This window comes from Hemiscyllium ocellatum, chromosome 5 (assembly GCF_020745735.1).
Source record: "Hemiscyllium ocellatum isolate sHemOce1 chromosome 5, sHemOce1.pat.X.cur, whole genome shotgun sequence".
In the NCBI taxonomy this organism is placed as follows: Eukaryota; Metazoa; Chordata; class Chondrichthyes; order Orectolobiformes; family Hemiscylliidae; genus Hemiscyllium; species Hemiscyllium ocellatum.
The window spans coordinates 37,261,848-37,284,239 of NC_083405.1; the positions used below are offsets into that span (position 1 = coordinate 37,261,848).

At 39.5% G+C, this 22,392-nt stretch overlaps 1 protein-coding gene across 6 annotated transcripts in view; it reads left to right on the forward strand.

The window, feature by feature from the left end:
- LOC132815661 (zinc finger protein 385D-like) overlaps positions 1-22,392 on the forward strand; it is a 377,769-nt gene that overhangs the window by 340,529 nt on the left and 14,848 nt on the right. For 5 of the 6 annotated variants that reach the window (XM_060824657.1, XM_060824655.1, XM_060824658.1 and 2 more), the window contains 3 exons: positions 5,233-5,457; positions 15,600-15,781; positions 15,903-16,025. In XM_060824657.1, the coding sequence (XP_060680640.1) occupies positions 5,233-5,457; positions 15,600-15,781; positions 15,903-16,025 (530 nt within the window). The remainder of the gene's footprint in view (positions 1-5,232; positions 5,458-15,599; positions 15,782-15,902; positions 16,026-22,392) is intronic. The other variant, XM_060824656.1, reaches the window with a different exon arrangement.

Genomic DNA, 22,392 nt, shown 5'->3' on the forward strand with positions numbered 1-22,392 from the left:
TGTTGTCCCAATCGAAATGGTGTCCTTCCTCATCTGTATGTAAGGAGACTAGTGAGAGAGGGTCATGTCGTTTTATGGCTAGTTGATGTTTGTGTATCCTGGTGGCTAGTTTTATGCCTGCTTGTCCAAAGTAGTGTTTGTTACAGTGCTTGCACAGTATTTTGTAAATAACATTAGTTTTGCTTGTATAGGGTCTTTCACGTTCATTAGCTGCTGTTTAGTGTGTTGGTGGGTCTGTGGGCTACCATAATGCCAAGGGGTCTGAGTAGTCTGGCAGTCAGTTCCGAGATGTCTTTTATGTAGGGGAGAGTGGGTACCCAATGAACACAGTCTGCAGATTTCTCAGTAACAAACCCAGGCAAACAGACAAAATGCATCCAGAAACCCTAGACACTATTCAGTGGGATGCTCTTCAGAAGATCGGTGTAGACTTGATGGTTGAATGGCATGTTTCCACACTGGAGGGATTCTATATTCTAGTTATGCATCAGAGGTTATGTTCTTGTAAATACATTTTCTAGTGTCCAACAGCGACAAGAAATTGCTGAAGGATTCAGAAGTTGTAACAGAAATACTCAGAGAGTCAAGTGTTTTGGTTCATTGCTGGAAAAATAATTAAATGCCTCCCTGCATATTTGAAAAATTACTACTATGATGATTTCATAATAGCCCAGTATTTACAACACTAATGTAATACTCTAAACCTTCCCAATGCAATTCTGACAAGTTGATTTTTGTGCTGCCATGTCCTAACTCTAAGTATTGTCAGAGATTGAAATAGTTGGTGGAGTTGTCAAGGAACAGAAAATTTTGTTTTTTTTATGACTGAACACATATTTAGCAGTGTTCAGATTTCCCCATATTTGACATTGCAAACAGCAATTATTGAAAATCTGAGATTAAAATGGAAAATGCTGGAAATACTCGGCGATCTGGCAGCAACTGTGGAGGGACAGAGTTAATTTTTTTTTCTCCAATTCTGATGAAAGATCGTTGATCCGAAAGGCTTGCTGTTTCTCTTTCCACCAATGCAGCCAGATCTGCTAAGCGTTCCCAGCATTTTCTGTCATCATAAAGGTTTGGTGTTATAAAATCCACTTTGCAGTACTGGGTTGTTACAATGTCAGAATACGAGATTTAAAAGCAATATCAGATGAATTGTTAACCTAACTTTGGGTAGTACAATTTACTGAGAGTTGAAATTGACAGAGCAATGTAAGTCATAAAGAATGACAAATTTGTTACATTTCAAAACTGAGGATGAAAAGCTTCCACTGTCTTTTATGGTATCAGTAGTTATTGTCCAAAGGAAGTCATATCATGAAAGGAGATTATAAAATGCTTAGTCTCCAAATGCAGACACAGGAAGTATCAGAGACTGGAAGCTAATGATAACAAAATTTAATGTTAACAAAATTGCAGAATTGCCCCATATTATTGATATACAATCCTTCTTCTCAAATTATGGCATAGCATTACATTTTTCCCTGTCAGTCAAAGAACTGTTGCAGTATTGAGTGGGATGGTAAAGTTTATTTGAGCTTTATTCCACTGGCACCAAATTACCTCTGATATAACACCACATAATGGAGTCATTTGCAAAATTACATGGCAAGGAATTTGCATTGGCTATGTGGAGATCAAAACAACTAAGGGACAGAAAGTAGATTTTTGTGGTGGATGGTTGTTTTTCAGTCTGGATTGAAGTATGCTGTGGTGTTTTCCAGTGATGGATGGGACACATGCTCATGCTGAGAATTATTAACTATTAACAATGGACTTTGGTGAAGAGGGCATCATTTCAAAGTTTACAAAGAGAATGAAACTCAAAAGTGTACTCTGTTATGGGGGTGCAGAAATGTGTAGTGGGGATTAATATGACAACTCTTACAAATAAATGACAGTGCTATTTTATGGTTCTATAAAATAGATGAATGTTTACTTTTCAAGCTAAAGCAAATACTTGTTGAGTACAGGCCATAATTCACCTTGCAGGTACATGGTGATAAATAAAACACAGTGCCTAGACCTTGGCAACGAAGGTCGGTAGATCAAATAGAGACATTTCTTGACTCACACGGTTAGTCTTGGTAAAACAAAATGCACAATAGGGCACAATTTGTGTTTCAGAGGTTTAGGGGGAGGGAGCTGCAGTTTGCCAGATGGAGTCATGCTCACTGACGCTGGGCGCAGTGCATCACACAGGAATGGGTGAGTCCCCAGGCAAGCTAATTAAAGGGCACATCTTGGTCCACTGGAATTTTATATTAGTTGTATTGAGAAGATTTTAGACTCTCTGGCTCTCACCCCTCAATCTGCCATTCACCAAACCCTATGGCCCCTTACACATTCCATACAAACTCATGCCAACTCAGTGCCAATGCAGTACCTCCAGCTACTCTCCATGGTTCCTCTGTCTATCCAACTCAATGACAAATCATACACTTTTCATTTCTTTTTCCCCAGTATGAATAACTGTGGGGAATACCCTAACATAGCAAGTGTGGACCTGATGAGAGAGGAAAAACACTCATTTACAAATATTCTTTTGAAAAATATGTTGTTCTACAGCTTATCAATCAGGCAAATCATTCAAATATCAAAATCAGATGTACTTGAGGCTTCAGCATGAGTCTAGACTAGTGAAGACTTTAGTTCAGCAGGGTGTTCTGTTTTGTCAAGTGAAATGAATTGTTGATTTCACTTGATTGATGTCGTTGCTCCTGCTTGTAGCTATTCCTGCCAGGAAGTCTGCTGTTATGTTTTGCCATAGTCATCTGTCTATGCCATTGTCACACATCCACTGTAGCTCATCCAAGTTATGCAGAAAATTGATATCAGACTCAAAACATTAACTTTGCTTCTCTCTCAACAGATGTTGCCAGACTTGTTGAGTTTCTCCAGCACCTTCTGTTTATAGTTTATCATGAATATGTGAAACTTACCCAGAAAAGTAAAAAAAAACAAACAGGGGGTACAAATTTAAATTTCAATGCCCTTTTATAACATTAGTTCGGCTCAGATTGTTTCATATTTTTTGATGGTTTTAATGAGATGGCTCAGCTTGTAATCAGCTGACTGGCATGGCCATTTTAAGCTAAGACATTTTCTTCCTTTTTAATTTTCATTTTATTCCATGAAGACTTTAGGTGTTTAAACTAATAAGAAATCCATATTTTATAACTAACACCACATTACGTAATCCAATTGCCTGAACTTGAAAACACATAGATCTCTGTTTGCAATAGTGTTTTGGATGCTCTTTAGTTTGTTGGAAAGGAGAGGAAGTAATTGTCAGGTAGTAAGAAGTCCCAAGTGCTGCAAATGTGTTGCTGGTCAAAGCACAGCAGGTTAGGCAGCATCTCAGGAATAGAGAGTTCGACGTTTCGAGCATAAGCCCTTCATCAGGAATAAGAGAGAGAGCCAAGCAGGCTGAGATAAAAGGTAGGGAGGAGGGACTAGGGGGAGGGGCGATGGAGGTGGGATAGGTGGAAGGAGGTCAAGGTGAGGGTGATAGGCCGGAGTGGGGTGGGGGCGGAGAGGTCAGGAAGAGGATTGCAGGTTAGGAGGGCGGTGCTGAGTTGAGGGAACCGACTGAGACACGGTGGGGGGCGGGGAAATGAGGAAACTGGAGAAATCTGAATTCATACCTTGTGGTTGGAGGGTTCCCAGGCGGAAGATGAGGCGCTCCTCCTCCAGCCGTCGTGTAGTTGTGTTCTGCCGGTGGAGGAGTCCAAGGACCTGCATGTCCTCGGTGGAGTGGGAGGGGGAGTTGAAGTGTTGAGCCACGGGGTGATTGGGTTGGTTGGTTCGGGCAGCCCAGAGGTGTTCTCTGAAGCGTTCCGCAAGTAAGCGGCCTGTCTCACCAATATAGAGGAGGCCACATCGGGTGCAGCGGATGCAATAGATGATGTGTGTGGAGGTACAGGTGAACTTGTGGCGGATATGGAAGGATCCCTTGGGGCCTTGGAGGGAAGTGAGTGTGGAGGTGTGGGCGCAAGTTTTACATTTCCTGCGGTTGCAGGGGAAGGTGCCGGGGGTGGAGGTTGGGTTGGTGGGGGGTGTGGATCTGACAAGGGAGTCACGAAGGGAGTGGTCCTTGCGGAACGCTGATAGGGGAGGGGAGGGAAATATATCCTTGGTGGTGGGGTCCGTTTGGAGGTGGCGGAAATGGCGGCGGATAATACGTTGTATGCGCAGGTTGGTGGGGTGGTAGGTGAGAACCAGTGGGGTTCTGTCTTGGTGGCGGTTGGAGGAGCGGGGCTCAAGGGCGGAGGAGCGGGAAGTGGAGGAGATGCGGTGCATTGTTGCCAGCTTCTTGGAACAATACTTATGGCATTGGCAAAATCAACCACCACTCTCTTCACTGTTACTGAGCTCAAGTGTACAAGTCAATGCATTAAACAGTGTAATGCCTGTAATGTGTTACAGGATGCAACAAAGGGGAGCACTCATAGTTCTGATGCTAACATGGGATGGTCAGAAGCTGTGCAGAATAAGATACATGGTGTCTTTATTCGGAAACTCTGTGAATGCATTGTTGCCAGCTTCTTGGAACAATACTTATGGCATTGGCAAAATCAACCACCACTCTCTTCACTGTTACTGAGCTCTTTGCCTGAGCATATGGTAACCATTATTGGCAACAAGAATATCCTCCCTTGCTGTTTATTTGCACATTCTGCATTTATTTTTCAAATGAAGTATCATTAAGCATACTGAAGGGAACATTCGCTAACATGTTTTCACTGATGGAAGAAATCAGACAATAAATAGGCACAATCTAACAATCAAAAGGATCAGGCACCATCAGACAAATGACACATATAACACAATGCCAATTTGTAAACGTCATTATACCATTGCTAGAACACAAAAGCAGAACACGTGATGTATTAGTTTTATACATCATATGGATAATTTTGTTATTTTTTACTTTTTAATGGATATTGCAAGTTTATGTATGTCTGTTGGACTATAACCTAGTTTTATGTGATTTTTTAAAACTTTCTCCTTAATATAGTCTTTACAGAAATGTCAACTTATCCATGATCAAATGCTGAAATGTGTATTGAAAAAGTGATGTGATTTAATGGCGTTTAACTGTCGATAACTTAGACTTCTAGTTAGAATGCAGTTAATATCTTTGCTCTATTTACTGAAAGCTAGCTATGTGACAGAAATACTTTGTATTTGGATTAATTTTCATAACTTTACTTTATGTTGCTCTAGACACCACTCAAGGGACAGCAACAATATCGAAAGTGACAACGGTGGCAGCAAGTGATAGTGTAACAACAGAATCCATTTCCAGGACAGAAAAATCCTTCACATCCAGCAGCTGTAACACAGCTCTTCCCAAGGAAACAGAAGAAGAGAAAGCGAAACGGTTACTTTACTGCTCCCTCTGCAAAGTGGCTGTCAACTCTGCCTCACAATTGGAAGCGCACAACAGTGGTGAGATATTGGAATCTGCTCCTCTAGCTTCCAATTCTAAAATTAGTCATCTTTAAACAAAGCAAATTTATTCAACTGCAATCTTTCCATAAGATATTGAGATTCTTTATTTTGTTGCTAAGATACTGTCATTAAACAGAGAAAGCACATTTGTTCAGCAAAAATAATGTGATGTTAGATAGATATGTAAGAATTGATGGCTTTAAGTATGGTAAAGAACTAATACACAACTGAACGTTTCTAGTTACATCATGACACGATGAGGACTCTCAGTAGTGATGTAAACTGGTAGTAGTGCAACAGCTGCCTCTCACAAGCCCGGGCCCAATTTCTCCAAGAATAAATGCAAAGGTTATGAAACAGGCATCCACCAGTCATTTTCTACTTCAGCCAAATGTTAAATGTGGAGTCATAAATCAACTGAGCAAAGCTAAGGGTGTTTTTTTCCTCCTTTCTTTAAGTCAGTGAGTCATGCTGTGGAACGGCTCCAGGGGGCAAAAACAGTCTTTAGGCTGTCCCTCATGTGAGACAAGAAGGGCCAGCAAGCTTTCTGACTGTAAAAAATGTTCCAGTTCCATCTGACCAAGGCGTCCTCTGAAGTCTACATGAGTCTACATACGTTCACTAGACAGCATCCACCAACAGAAGACTTGGCTGATAGTTTTCCTCTGGGAGACCTCAGTCAGTAAAAACCAGGGTTCAAAGCTTGAGCCTTCTGGTTTTTATGGCTTAATATCATGTGCCAAACCAATTAACTACTGAAGTATTAGAGCAACCCCAGCTAAGTTGCTCTACACAGCAACCTGAAACCTTGTTTCACCCTGTGCTGTGTTTCATCCATATCATGCTATAAGCCATATATGACTTTCCTCCAAATATTTCTATAGCATACATTATACATATTTTTATGTTTTACTAATTGCGTTTGATGCCTGACTTTTGCTCCAAATACTTAGGTTCGTAGAATAAATCTTAATGTGATGAAAGGACAATATTTCTGTATTCGTTTGTTTTTTTCCCAGCTTGGGGACTGAAATGAAAGATAATTAAGCTGACAATTTGAGTAACTTAACAAAAGAGAAAAATCAGAGTAAAACAGAACTGCAGGTGCTGGAAATATGAAACAAGAACAGAAATTGCTGGAGAAACTGAAGGGCTCTGGCAGTATCTGTGAGGAGGAAACAGAATTAACATTTCGAGTCCAGTGAGCATTCTTCAGAACTGATAATAGTTCGGAAAGGTTAGTATTTATTTTAAAAGTAGGAATGCAAGTCAAGAGATGAGCAGATCTTTCTCCTACAGCATAGATACCATCTGTTCCTAGCTGCTAACAGTTCTGATGAAGAGTCACTGGACTTGAGAAATTAGCTGTGCTTTCTCTCCACAGATGCTGCCAGACCCTCTAAAGCTTCTCCAGCATTTTCTGTTTGTGTTTCAGAAAAGTAATGCATGTGTTGACAATATGATCATAATTTCTTAAAAATGTCTGAACTATCATATCATTTTCCTTAGCCCTTCAACTTTATCTTGGATTAAAAAAGTGCCTTGACTATAAATTCCAAACAGAACCCGCGCTCCCCATTATGAGCACATAATTAAGAACATTGGTGAAAAAGATTGACAGACACGACGTTATTCTCCAAGCAACTGTCTGCTCTAAACATAGCTTTTATAAAGTCATTTCAACTGAATATAATACTGTCAAAAAAGTGACTGACCTTGCAGCCATGTTTGATGATCATTCTCTTCAGTGTGTTGTAAGCAAGGACTTTGGACTATGGCAATTCCCATTATGAATACAAAATCATGTCTCACATCATATTGCCGGTCATCATTATCTTATTTATTACTTCATTAATCTGAAACATTCACATTTTTTCATATTTTTTTCAGTATAATTTAACTCCTGTTAAGCCACATGATGATCATTTTAATCTTTCCAAATAGGTTGAAGTTTATTTGAAAAGTCTCAGCAAAGCTAACTTCACAGTGCTAAGCCGCAGTTAAAAGGAACAAAAGTCACATGAAAGGCGAGAAGATTCACGCTCCAATTCTTTAGTCTCTGTACCTCAATATGGAGGTTCCATGACGCATGCACACTCCTTCACAATTTATCATGACAACTAATCCAAGAGTAGCATGTAATGTAAAATGTTTTCATTTGCAGAATTTATATTAATGTTCGGGCAATGGATTTATTGAAAACCCCATGTTGATGGCTCTGACCTTTAAGATAAATTTTAAATCGCTTCACACAATGTTATAATATTTAGGTGGCCTGCCCCTATCCAGTTCTCAGTGTTACCTTGTTATAATATATCCATGCAATCCAATCAGAATTCTAAATCATCTCTATACCCTAATCTGAGGGGGAAGCAGTGATATGGACTAGTAATCTAAAATCTGAGGCTAATGTAAGAGTCATAGAGGTCTACGATACAGAGACCATCCCTATGGCCCATCAAGTCTGTTCCAGTCAAAAACAGCCACATAAATAATCTGATCCTATTTTCCAGCACTTGGCATAGCGCCTAAATGCCTTGGCACTGTAAGTCTAAATACTTCTCAAATGTTGTGAGGGTTTCTGCCTCTCCCACCCTTAGAGGCAGTGAGTTCCAGATTCTCACCATCCTGGAGGTGAAAAAAAGTTTTTCTCACATTCCATCCAAACCTCCTGCCCCTTTCCTTAAATTTATGTCCTGGCTGTTGATCCCTCCATCAAGAGGAAGTGTTTCTTTCCATCTCCCTTCCCTATGCTCCTCATAGTTTAATAATTTAAATGTTGTGGGGGTATGGGTTAGAATCCAATCATTGCAGGTGGTAAAATTTGAATTCAATAAAAAAATTGGAATTAAGAAACTACCTTCATGGCAATTATGTATCACTGTCAATGCCATAAATTCCAACCAGTCTACCAATGGTCCTTTAGGGAAGGAAACTGCCCACCCTACCCAGTATGATGCCTATGTAACTCCAGACCCATAACAATGTTGAGACGTAACTGCAATCTGAGGAATAAATACTGTCTTAGCCAATGAGGTCCACATTCCATGAATAAATTTGAAAAGCAAGATGACAGCCATGTGCCATGTTGGGCATTGTGAAATTCTCTATTGCCTTTGTCAACACTCCCCTGTTGGCACGTCTATACTGCAATGCAACTTTGGACAGTGGGTGCACTTTATTTTGGACCAAGGTTTCACGTTATACAGTTCCCTGTCAAATTTCTGGCAGAAGCAAGCCCAGGAAAAATTGGAAGGTTGAAAATTTTGAGCAGAAATATGGGGATTCCTTGATTTTTTTTTGAGATTCCCTACAGTGTGGAAACAGGCCCTTTGGCCCAACAAGTCCACACTGATCCTCTGAAGAGTAACCCACTCAGACCCATTTCTCTCTGACTAATGCTCCTAACACTATGGACAATTTAGCATGGCCAATCCACCTAACCTGCACATCTTTGGACTGTGAGAGGAAACCCACGCCGACACGGGGAGAATGTGCAAACTCCACACAGTCGCCTGAGGCTGGAATCGAACCTGGGACCCTGGGGCTGTGCGGCAGCAATGCTAACCACTGAGCCACTGTGCCAGCCATGAACCTAGCAGATGAGGCCTATACGTGCACATTAATTAAGATTCCATTTCTGTCTGAACAAGTAAACGCAGGCAATTTGAACTTCAAATTGCAGTCAGTGTTGAATTAACAGCCTTTGGGTGTTTTGGGCTACAATCTTATTGTGTGGGCGGCACGGTGGCACAGTGGTTAGCACTGCTGCCTCACAGCGCCAGAGACCTGGGTTCAATTCCCACCTCAGGCGACTGACTGTGTGCAGTCTGCACAATCTCCCTGTGTCTGCGTGGGTTTCGTCCGGGTGCTCCGGTTTCCTCCCACAGTCCAAAAATGTGCAGATTAGGTGAGTTGGCCATGCTAAATTGCCTGTAGTGTTAGGTGAAGGGATAAATGTAGGGGAATGGGTCTGGGTGGGTTGTGCTTCAGCGGGTCAGTGTGGACTTGTTGGGCCGAAGGGCCTGTTTCCACACTGTTAAAAAAAATTAATGGCATTTTACAGCTTAAAACAGGAAATATACTTCTGCCTAATAGGATGAGAACTGGACTGTCTTACTGACAGAATACAAATGCATGGAGGTCAAAATGATTTAATTGATATTTAATTATACCTCACGTATTTCGACTAGTTGATTTACTTTAAGGCATGATGCATTATTACAAATGTAGAGGAGAGCAGCTAATCTTATTGAACCTGCTGTAAGATTGCCAAGATCACCTTAAGCAGTACATTTAACATATAAAGGTCACAAAGGATGAAGAGATACAGTTCTGCCAGGAATATCATTAATAAGATTTTAGAAGGGCATGTAATGGACAAATTAGTTTTATTATAGATAGATGTGATATGGTGCATTTTAGTAGGAAATCTACTGAGGCCACATACTACTTGGGTAATAAGTGATCCAATTGGTTCAAAGAGCAAAGGGGTCCTGGGGTCCAGATACAAAAATTGCCAATGGCCCTATTAAACCTTATGATTAATTTTAAAGAAAAGCACACCAAGTATTCGGATATATATTTCTAGACAGATCAAACAGAAAAGTAGAGAAGTGATGCAACACAGCGGTGAACCCCTCTGTTAACTAAACCAAACACCCAGAAAAGCTCACGTCGCCTTGTAGTCTGTTAAAGTATGAGTGACAGAGAACTCCCAAATGCTGCTGTTTAAAGAAAATAATATCAATTTATTCTTTAATTCTAAAAGTGACCATTAAACAACAACTATTTACAACTCTAAGCCTCCTTTCTCTTAACTGCTTGTTATCTGCCTCCAACTCGATAGCAATCTACTGTTTCAATCACCACCTAAATTAAAATTGCATCAACTTAATTTCAACCAGACAGCAGCTATCATCTCCGGTATCCTCTTTCTTTCATCTGAAGATCTCCCTGGGTCATCTTCTATCTTTTGCTGCAAAGATGTTTCAAATGAAAAAGGTACCTTTGATAGAGAGTGTTTTGAATGGCAGTTACTCTCTCTGGCTAACTTTCAAATTGTCTGCTTCTTTATACCCCTAACATCGATCTTCACATTGGTTCAAGGTTGGCAAAAAAAAATTCAAACTCACTTGGGTTTTAGTATCCTGCTGCATAATTTAAACTGATTGGTTAAATTCAAACTGTTGTGAAAATAGCAACTAAAACTCAGGTCTTTGTTAAACAGCCAAATGTTATATATTTTTGAGTTTCGAGTACACTCTGAGACTGTGAGTCAGTCACATGACAGGTGCCTGCAAGCTGTCAGTGCAAAATAGCTTTCACTCTCTCTTAAAGGTACAGTACACATCTTCAATTTCATAACAGAAGTTGTGTTAAGCATGCGTTGATACTTAGAACACACTTGGTCTATTGTGTACAGTTCTAGTCTTCATATTATAAAAAGAATATAAAGATACAGGCAATGGTACAAGAGTTGAAAACAGAATTAAGATGCTGTATCTATTGGGAAAGATTGAATACGATGGGGTCTTTTCTTGAGAAAAAAGAAGACAAGACCTGAGAGAGGTCTTCAACATTCTGAAAGGGTTGAATAGGTTAGATTTAGCGAAGATATATCAATTTCTTTCTTGGGCTGGGGAGAGCCATACAATAATAGTCCCTAATAAGTCCAATGCAGAATTCAAGAAAAGTCCTTTGTCCGAAGAGTGTTTAAAATGTAGAACTTGTTGCAACAAGGAGTAGCTGAAGTGATTAATGTAAATGTATTTAAGAGGAACTAGAGAAGCAAACTGAGTCAAAACTTAAGCTGGATCTGGAGGTGCATTTTTGTGCACTAATAACCACACTTCGATGTTTTCAGTAGAAGCATTTTCCTCCTCATTTCTGGCTTAATGACATTTTTCTCTGACCATTTTGTGGGTAGAGAATGCTGAGGAAGCGCTTCACTTTTGAAAGTATAATTTGTTATCTATTCACCATTGCTGGATATCTTAGATGTTTAATATATCTCAAAGAAGTACAGTGCTAATTCTAATCTACAACAAGCTGATTTATAATATTTTAAAATATCTCAGACCTCTCAGGATATTCGGCATCACAGAGAACTGGTTTCAGCTCAGATCTTTGGAAGTGTTTTGCAATTTTCTGAACTTACTTAGCTCTCTTGCTCCACTGAGAGGCGTAAGCAATTAAATGGACTGTACATAGATCAGTTATCAGAATAACCTAAACAAAAACAGATTAATCAAGCCATTGAATAATGCATTCTTGTTTTGCCTTCTGGTTCACAAAGGTTGGAAAACAATTAAATTGACAAACTTTCAGCAGGTACATTTCTTTTGCTTCCATGTACCTGGTAGCCTGCTACACAGTTACTTACGCATGACTGCATGCTGCAATTAAGGTGGAACTCAAGATATGCATTCTCATAATGATTAGTTCCTATATTTTGCCAGGATTTAAGCAGATAATAGCTATCTTTTAGATGAAATATTAACTTGAGACCCTGTCTGCCTAGATTAAGTGGCACGGAAATATTCTACTATCCTGTCCTCAGTCAACAAAAGTTCATTGTGGGACTTTGACCTAAGAAATATATTTGTTGAAATTGCTGACAAAAGATAGTGATTCTTTTTATATTCATTCATGGGATATGGTCATCACTGGCTGGGCCAGCATTTATTGCCTGTTCCTAGTTGCCCTTGAGAGGGGTCTGGTGAGCTGCCTTCTTCAAATTGCTACCATTCAATTGGTTTGAACAGACCCACAATGCTGTTAGGGAGGGTCTTCCAATATTTTGACCCAGTGGCAGTGAAGGAACGATAATATATTTGCAAGGGAGGATGGTTGTTGGCTTGGATGGGATTTGGCAGATGGTAGTTTTGCCATGCATCTGTTTCCCTTGTCCTTCTAGATTGAAGTGGCCATGGGTTTGGAAAGTACTGAGGAACTCTGGTGAGTTTCTGTGGCATCTCTTGTAAATGATACACATTGTCGCTACTGAGTGACGGTAGTGGAAGGAGTGCATGCATCGCCAGTCAAGTAGGCTTCTTTGTCCTGATGGTGTCCTATTCATGGAATTGCATTCATCCAGGAAAATGCGGAGTGTTCTATTATAGTCCTGGTTTCTGTCTTGTAACTAGCAACGATGTACTTCAGAACTTCTCAATTACATTCCAGATATACCTGGAGAGTGGTGGCCCCTAATAAACCCCACCATAGTTCAAATCCTAGCATGGTAAATAGTGAAATTTGAATTCAATACAAACATTTCCGGCTTGCCAAATTATAATGATCTGATCACTGTCGATGGTGATAAAAAAATTAGCTGGATCACAAATGTCCGTATGGGAAAGAATTCTGCCATCTTTACCTAATCCAGACCTACAACAATGTGGTTGACTCTTAATTACCCTCCACATTGGCTTCGAAGGTTCAAGTACAACTAGGAATGGGCAATAAATCCTGATCTTTCTCACTTTACCCAATTCTATCTAAGAATTATTCAAAAACTCAGTGACTCTGCAGGGTCCCTCTGGTACTGCAGCCTGGAGATTTTGTTGATACTATAAGAACAACAGGTTTCAATTTTAGAATTAGAATTTTTCAGAGTATGCAAATTATTTTTTTTCAAATCTGTTGCCATGTTTAATAATGGCGATGTGCTGTACAGACTTAAAATAGTGACTGGGGCTGGCAATGCTCAGGATCCAACCCAAGAAATAAATGGTAAGAAACTAAGACTAAATTCAAAATGGATATTTGAACTGGTGATACATAATGGGCTAATGGAAATTAGTACCAACCACACTAAATTACATTGCCTAACTTGGATATGTAACAAGGTCTTCAGCTGTTTAATCAACAAACTGCAGTGAATAACATTGTAATTAATCATTTCTTTCTATTTGAAAAGTAAAATAGATGCAAAAGATTCAATGATTTAGTAAGAGACCTGTTTGTCACCTGCAAGTGCTCTTACCATTTCATGGTTTACAATAGCATAATGGATCATCAATCATTGCTCATGCATTAATAGTCTTTGAAGAATGCCTCATTATTGAAGGGAAAAACGCTGATTCTTAGCACACCTGTATTAAAGACCTTTGTGGTTCATGTGGGATTTATCTGTCTCCTTTTATTTAATAATGTGGTTTTCAGTAAATAGCTTACACACCAATTTAATGTGAAGTACATCATTTAGTGACATACGAAATTGAATACTTCCTATTTAACTATCCTCAGTTACCCTCCCCAGAGGCAATACTTCACTCCTGTTTCACAAACAATGGGGACATATGTATGTGCACTAGCAACATAGGACCTCCAAATCAAACAAAAAAAAGGGGCCTTCATTTTTAGATTCACCATCACCTGTTTTTACCGAACGGCTCCATTCATCTGAAGTGGGCCCATACACAAGGTATAATGCATTGTTCTTTTTAAGCCAAGTCTTAATGAGTACCAATCTCATTTCACTAAAAGCCAGAGAATAAACGCTCGGTATTCAGAGCAAAGAAGATCTTATGTGTGTTTTGTTAATGACAATTTTAATTGCACTGTAAATAGAAAACAGATAAAATCTTTCTCCACCATATCTCTGTGAATGGCTAGCTTAAAAATAAGGTGTCCATAATAACCTGAGGATTGTAGGCTTGCAGCTGATTGGCCCCATCATAATATTTGCCTTGACCAGCTCAGACGTCTCATATTCAATTGGAAAATCCTCTTCCTGTTCCAAGATTATCCAAGAGAATATGGGTTCATTTTTCACATTTGTAACTAGTACAAGGAACTTGCATAGCTATTCATCTGCAAAAATGAATCGGTATCCTGCTAGGTGAAAGTGAGGACTGCAGATGCTGGAGACTAGAGTCGGAGTGTGATGCTGGAAAAGCACAACAGGTCAGGCAGAATCCTTCCCGATGAAGGACTGTTGCCCGAAATGTTGATTCTCCTGTTCTTCAGGTATTGCCTGACCTGCTGTGCTTTTCCAGCACCACACTCTCGACTCTGTATCCTGCTAGCCGACTGCTTACCACACCCCTTACTCCTTTCAGCACCTGTTAGTATTTTCAAACCTGATGGCTGAGTGACCTGCTTTTTTTTATCTACTAAACTTCATCAATCTTATTATCTTCATGAAAGCTACCAACGATCTACTCCTGACAGTTTTTCAGAAGTGCTTTCTTGACCCTCACCCTTACTTTATTTTCTCAATCCACCCTTATATTTCCATCGGCAATGATCCTTTTTTTTTGTTTCTGCAGTTCGTCAAACTTTCATTTACACTTCAACAACACGTCCACCATTCAGCGCTTGATTCCTATTTATAGCAACAAGATTGTGGTCAATGTCAATAGTACTGTTTTTTACGCTCACCAAAGTCGCAGTCCTTTTCTGCTTCTCTGCAGTTGTTAATGCATTATCCTCTAACAGCACAGTGGCTCAGTGGTTAACACTGTTGCCTCACAGCACCAGGGTCCCAGGTTCATTTCCAGCCTTGGGTGACTGTCCATTTGCACATTCTCCCTGTGTCTGCATGGGTTTCCTCCGGGTGCTCCGGTTTCCTCCCACAGACCAATGATATGCTGGTCAGGAGAATTGGCCATGCTAAATTGCCCATAGTGTTAGGTGCATTAGTCAGAAGTGAATGGGTCTGGGTGGGTTACCCTTCAGAGGGTTGGCATGGCCTGGTTGGGCCAAAGGGTCTGTTTCCATACTGTAGGAAATCTAATCTCCCTTCAAGCTTCCTGTCCTATTATAACCAGTGATTCTCCTGACCTGTATTCTCCATCTATGTCCACAATTCGAAAATCCCCCAAGATTTTAATGTGTGCACCTTCCAACACCTTACGTATGTTGGTTTGGAAATTAGTGTGTGCATCACCCATCCTTTTCCCATTACTATGGGTAATTTCCAGAAACCACTCTGAGTTCCATGACAGTTGCTTTGCTAGTGAGCATTAATCTGTAAACTAGATAAGACTTCTTATAACCAGCTTAATTTCTTCATAATTTGCAATGTCTTAGATACACATTTGTAATTTGTCAAGTATTGTCAACCTAGATGTCAGTTTCTATCTTTGCAACGAGCTTTTGTTTTAATGATGTTTTACAATTTTCTTCAACAGGATCAAAGCACAAAACTATGCTGGAAGCCCGAAATGGCGGGGGTCCAATTAAGGCATTCCCTAGACCAGGCGTTAAAGGGAAAACATCCACCAACAAAGGCATTACTACCGGTCTGCAGAATAAAACATTTCACTGTGAAATCTGTGACGTGCATGTCAATTCAGAAACACAACTCAAACAGGTTTGTCTTAAGAAAGCAATGGATAAATCTTCTAAATGCAATGAATTTTATTTTCCTGTGCGATCAAACTACATTTTCTGTTTACTTTATATCTTGTTTTTGACCATTTATTTCATAACAGCACATAAGCAGCAGAAGACACAAGGATAGAGCTGCAGGGAAACCTCCAAAACCCAAATACAGTCCGTACAACAAGCTTCAAAGGGGTACCAATGCACTTGCGGTAAGCGCATGCATAAATGCGGTAAGCTCAGGAAACTATACAAACCTCTATAATTAAGTAACGATAATTGAATGCTCATGGATTGCTCAATATAGACAGAGAGATGTTTATGATCATATTGCACTAATCAGTAACTAACTAGTGATCTACAGTAATTTATCACACAGCTGGGAGTATAATACTTGCTGATAGTTTGTGTGAAAACATTGGTATACTTTTTTCTTTTTTGAATCGCATTTGGTTAGAAAGTCATGGGAGAAACTATGGCAGTGCAAACCCAAATTTTAGACTTCATTGACACCTAACACTGAAAGTAGCTCAAAAATAAAAGAAAGAAATATGGATGCTGGAGATTGCAAACAAAAACAGAAATTGCTAGCAGCACTCAGCAGATCTGGCAGCACCTGTGAGGAGAAAGCAAAGTTAATGTTTCGAGTCTAGTGATTTCATTAGAACTGAATATAATTTGACTGGAAGAAGTGTGAAGCTTTATCACCCACTTCGACCTATCAAATTTGATGTTTTTAATCAATATTATGCTGGAAAATATAAAGAATTGTCTGTTCTAGACCTTTCTGAAAGAACTCTAGCATCTTGCTTTTTTTTTCCACAGACGATATTATATTGCTGGCAAATTCACTTGAGGATCCATGAAAATGTATTCACTACTTAGGGCGAATAAACAGGATAATGAGGGAGATTGTAGCCATGTTCTTCTGGATTGAATCTCTCAAGAGGGAGTTAACAATAACTAATTCCATGACATAGAGAACACCCATCCCAATGTGAAGTCATATTAATACATAGGGGTCTCGCTAAGTGTCAAATTCATCCTGCATACTGTCCTGGGAAGGGAGTAACATCTCTTTTGGGATTTCTCATGGTTTGCCAATATTATCAAATTCTGACAAAAGTTTACGTAATTTATTTTTCCAAATAGTTCTCCTTTATGTGTAACTACTAAATTTCAACAGAAGGGCTTCTATGTTTCCTTTACCTCAGATGTGAGATCCAGGAGCAGGCTATATTGTGGATTTGTGGCAAAAGGAGAAATGGTTGAATATTCTTAAAGAGAAGGTGCAGTAACATGTATCTTTGCCAAATTCCTCAATTCCTATAATTTGTGTGGTGATAGCATACTAGAATGTGGTTAGATTGTTACAGGATTTTGATTCAGCGATGCTGAAGAAACAGATATATATTTATCCAATTCAGAATGTTATATACCTTGAGTAGGAGCTTTTTTTTGTCATTTCTTCATGGAAAGTGGGCATTGTTGGCTGGGCTAGCATTTATTATCCATCCTTAGCAATCCTTGAGGAAGTGATGATGAGCAGCCTTCTTGAACCGCCTGCAGTCCACACACCTGTAGGTACACCCACAATGTCATTAGGGAAGTGGCTGCATGATGTTGAATTTGCACAATGGAAGATGGTCACCTGCATGGTTCCCTAAATGGTAAAAGGTTTCGAAGGTGTTGTTATGGATCAGGCCAGAGGCCCTCAGAACATTTCAAGAAAGTAGCTCAGACTTAAACTTTGCTAGTTGTTTTAAGCAGGTGTTGGATGGATATTCCAGGAATGATATAGCTGACCCAACCACTTATTTTTAAACAAAATAGAATTTATTTTCAAGATTACCAAATGAAACATGAACAGAAAAGAACAGAGTAGAGAATAATTTAATCTATCCAAAAATCCAACAGATTATCCCAACTTAATGATGCTGTTCCAAATACTTGCAACAATCCCCATAAACACTCCTTGGCAAAAAGGAAAAATCAAACACACAGGGTCCTACAGAGAGAGAGAGAGATGGCAGAGGGATTTAGCATGGAACGCCTTTTCCCATGTAACTGTTTCTTGGACCAACAGTCTCAAACTGACTGCTTTCAGTGAACAGCCAGACAGCTAAAATCCAAACCAAACTAAACCAGTGAAAAGTGGAGATTTGAGAACTGGCCACTCCCTTTCATTGTACAAGGGTTTTTTTTAAAACTTGAAAGCCTCTTGTCTGAGGCAGTGTCTGTTAGTTATAATCAAATTGGCCCCAAAACTCTTCAAACCTAGACTTTTCAGAGTCACTGCTTTTAAGACCTCTCTCAAAAAAAGGTTAAGAGACAGCATAACGTTGTTAAAGGAGCAACATCATCACACCTCCCCTGTTAAAAAAAATCAATATCCAAAGATGGCTTAATCTTAAAACCCCCTAATTTTAAACTGTTAGTACTCTACAACCACATATGCATTACACTGACTATTATCATGCAAACATGCACTACTACACTTTGTTTCAGTCTGTTTACTTCTGTCACCAAACACCTCCATTTCTCATACAAGTTTAAACAATGCATCGGCAATCACGTTTTCTCCTCCTGCCACATGCACAATTTTCAAATTAAATGGCTATAACAACAAGCTCCATCTAAACAGTGTGGAATTTTTGGTCTTAAATGTCTCCACAATCTTCTACAGATTATGTGATATGATTGTCTCAGATACGTTACTGGTCACATAAACATTGAAATGTTATAATGCCCAAACCAAGCTCAAAGTCTCCTTCTCAACTGTGGAGAATTTCTGCTGATGAATGTTCAATTTCTTGGAGAAATACCCAATTGGTCTTTCTACCTTCTCGTCACCTTCCTACAAGAGCACAGCACTAACACCCGCATCACTGGCATTGGTAGCCACCTTGAATGGCTTTGCATAATTAGGTGTGACTAATACTGGGGCAGTGGTTAATGCAGCTGTCAGGCTGTCAAATGCCCTTCTGACAGTCCACTGTCCACTGAAACTTCATGCCTTTCTTTCACAATTCGGTGAGTGGAGCAGCCAAATTGCTAAAATTTTGTATGAATTTTCAATAAAATCCACTCAATCACAGGACCCGTAGTACTGCTCTTTTTGTTGATGGTATGGGAAACTCCCAATTACCACGGATTTTGCATTCTGTACGACCATTTGTCCATGTCCAATAATATAGCCCAGAAGGTGACTTGGGCTTTTGCAAATTCATTTTTAGCCAGGTTTATCACCAAGTCTGCCTCTCAAACAAGTCTGATAAATGTTGTAAATGTTCTTTCCATGTGTGTCAAAAAATCACCAGGTCATCTGTATAAACGATGCAGTTGGGTAATCCGGCAATGACCTTATTAGTTAGTCTCTGAAATGTGGCTGGTGCATTTTTCATATCAAACAGCATGATTTTAAACTGATACAGTCCATTCAGTGTTACAAAAGCTGAAATTGTCTTCACTATTTTGGACAAAGGTACCTGTCAGTATCTCTGAGCAAATCCACCTTAGAAATATACATTGCTTGTCCCACCTTTCCAACACAGACCTCCAAATGCGGAATTGAATATGCATCAGTCTTTGAAATTGCATTGACTTTGTGGTAGTCCACACACTACTGTTGGGTACCATCTGTTTTGTCACCATTACTATAGGTGAGCTCCAGTCACTGTGACTCACTTTGATATTGCCATCTTGGGGTGTGTGTTCAATCTCCTTTTGAACCTGTGCCAACTGTAGAGGGTTTTGCTTGTAAGGTTGTTGCTCAATCGGAACAGCATCTCCCATATCTACATCATGCATGTTTAGGTTAGTACTTCCCAGCTTATTTCCACATATCTCTCCACGTGATAGTAATAACTCCTTCAGGTCATTTCGATGTTCCTCTAGAAGGTAACTCAATAATTTATCCCAATTTTTGACAACTTCCTCATTGTCCCATTTAATTTGAGGACTGTCCGGTTCAGAATCCTCTGAATTTGGTTCTTCCCTCTGTGCTATAACCAATAGCAGTCTCCTTTTGTTTTCCTTCCCTGTCAAAATACCTTTTGAGCATATTCATATGGCACACAATGTGAGATTTCTTTCTGTCTGGAGGCCTTATCAAATAGTTCACCTCATTCAATTTCATTTCGACTTTTAAGGTCCACTACACCTTGATTTTAAAGCTTCATCTATCAATGGAAGAAACATTAACACCTTATGCCCGAGAGCAAAATTGTGAGTTTTTGATTTCTTGTCTGCTTCCTGTTCCATTGTATACTGCGATACCTTTAAACGCTGTCTCACAAATTCTCCTGCTGTATTTAATCGTTTCTGAAAATTTGACACAAAGTCCAAAGATGTGGTCGCTGAATTCTGACTTACCAATTTCTCCTTAATCAATTTTAGTAGTCCTCTCACTTCATGCTCAAAAACTAATTTAGATGGACTGAATTTGGTCGATTCATTTGGTGCATCTCTAATCACAAAAATACAGATAGAATTCCCTTATCCCAATCATCTGGACAGTCTTGACTATAAGGCCTTAACATGGTTTTTAATGTCTGATGTCACCTTTCTAGTGGTCCTTGTGACTCTGGATGGCGTGTAGTAGATTTGAATAGTTTTTATTACTAAACTGTCCATAACGTTTTTGAATAATTTCAATGTGAAGTTGGACCCTTGTTCTGATTGTATCTCTGTGGATAGGCTGTATCTAGTGGAAACTTTGAGTAATTTCTCTAAACTCCTTTTAGCTATGCAATTGCATAATGGAAAGACCTCTGGAAATCTAGTCGAGACATCCATTATTTTTAACAAATACTGATTCCCACTTTTTGTTTTAGGTAGGGGTTCTATGCAATCAATTAAGGCTCTTTTAAAAGGTTCCTTAAATGCAGGAATAGGTATCAAAGGTACGGGTTTTATTACTGCTTGTGGGTTTTCCAATTATCTGACATGTATGACATGTCTGACAAAATTCAACTACATCCTTGTGCAGTCCAGGCCAGTAAAAATGTTTTTATATTTTAGCTTGGTTTTTCTCAACCTAACTGACACCCTTGTGATACCTCATGCACTGCCTGTTACATCTCTTTTCTATAACCCACTGGCAATATGACCTGATGAACTGTCCATTTCACACCTGCATGAATATTAATGGTGTTCATGTCCTTATTAAGGCATCGTCTTTGAGATTATAGCATTCAAGGAAACGTTCAGATTCTTTTTCTGTGTCTGCCTTTTGGATTTTCATCTTTCTGCTGTAACTCAGTTAATTTATTTGAGCTAAAGATGTCTGCAATGTCATCCATCTGCTCCTGCTTCATCTCAACCATCTGACTGAACAGGGTTTCTGCGCATTCCACTTCAACTTTCTTATCTGTACTCTTTGATCTCTCCTGTTTCAGCTGGTGACTTTGTGACCTTGCTACCAGTCAGGAAAAATTCCAGGATGTGTGTCCTGCAATGTTTCAGTTGCCAGAGTAGGCAGCACTCTTACCAGCGAATCAGCTATATCATTAGCAAGGACTAATTCTATTCCAGGAGCTGAGAGTTTTGTCCAGTACTCCTACCACGAATTTGCCACTCTTCACTGGACACACTAACCTCACTTTACATAATTGAGCGCTTTTTGTCTCACAATGAATTCCCACCAATAGTATCATTTCTGGCAACAGTCCTTCAGAAGTACATATCTCCTCATCGTTCAGCATCACAGACTGAGAAGATCCTGTGTCTCTTAATATTGTAATCTCTTTACCTACTGCTCCTGGCCAATGTGAATAACCTTTACCTTTAAGGTATATGGTTAAAGAAGATCTGGCACTTCCTCCTTAACCAATCTCCGACCAAGTTGTACATTCTGGTGCAGCTTTCTAGCCTCCACTGTGTTTTCCATTACTACTCCAACAAAATTCACTGGCTTATCCTGTTTTCCTACGTCTGGCGTCCCAGTGCTTCTTCTAACTCACCAACACTGATTTCATGTGGCCTCCTTTATTGTAATGAAAAAACCAGAGCTTTTTAATTTCTCTGTCCTCCTCAAGGATTTCCTTTTCACACTGTGGTAAAGTTATTCTTATGATCTATACTAAGATCTACCTTTCCCTTTCCACGTGAGGATTTTTCTTTTCCCCAGTTACTATCCTTCATGGATTGAAACAGATTCTGGAAGCCAAATTTTGATTATTGGACCCTCAGCCATTTCAGCTGCTAATCTTACTGTTTTAACTTTCTGCTCTTCCACATGAGTTCTCACTACCTCAGGAAGTGAATTTTTGCACTCCAAAATAATGTCTCTCTAAGAGCTTCATAGATTTGCTACATTTTTAAATGCTCTTATCCACCTTTTAAAATTACTTTGTTTGATCCTTTCAAACTCAATATAGTTTTGACCAGTGTCCCTTAGATTCCCACAACGTTGTCTGTAGGCTTCTGGCGTAAGTTCATATGCACTGAAGATAGCTTTCTTAATCTCCTCATACACCCCAGATACCTCTTCTGATGGTGATGCAAATACCTCATTAGCTCAACCTGCAAGTTTTGTTTGGATCAAAATGGTCATTGGCCATCGCATTTGCTTAGCCACCTTTTCAAATGAGATGAAAA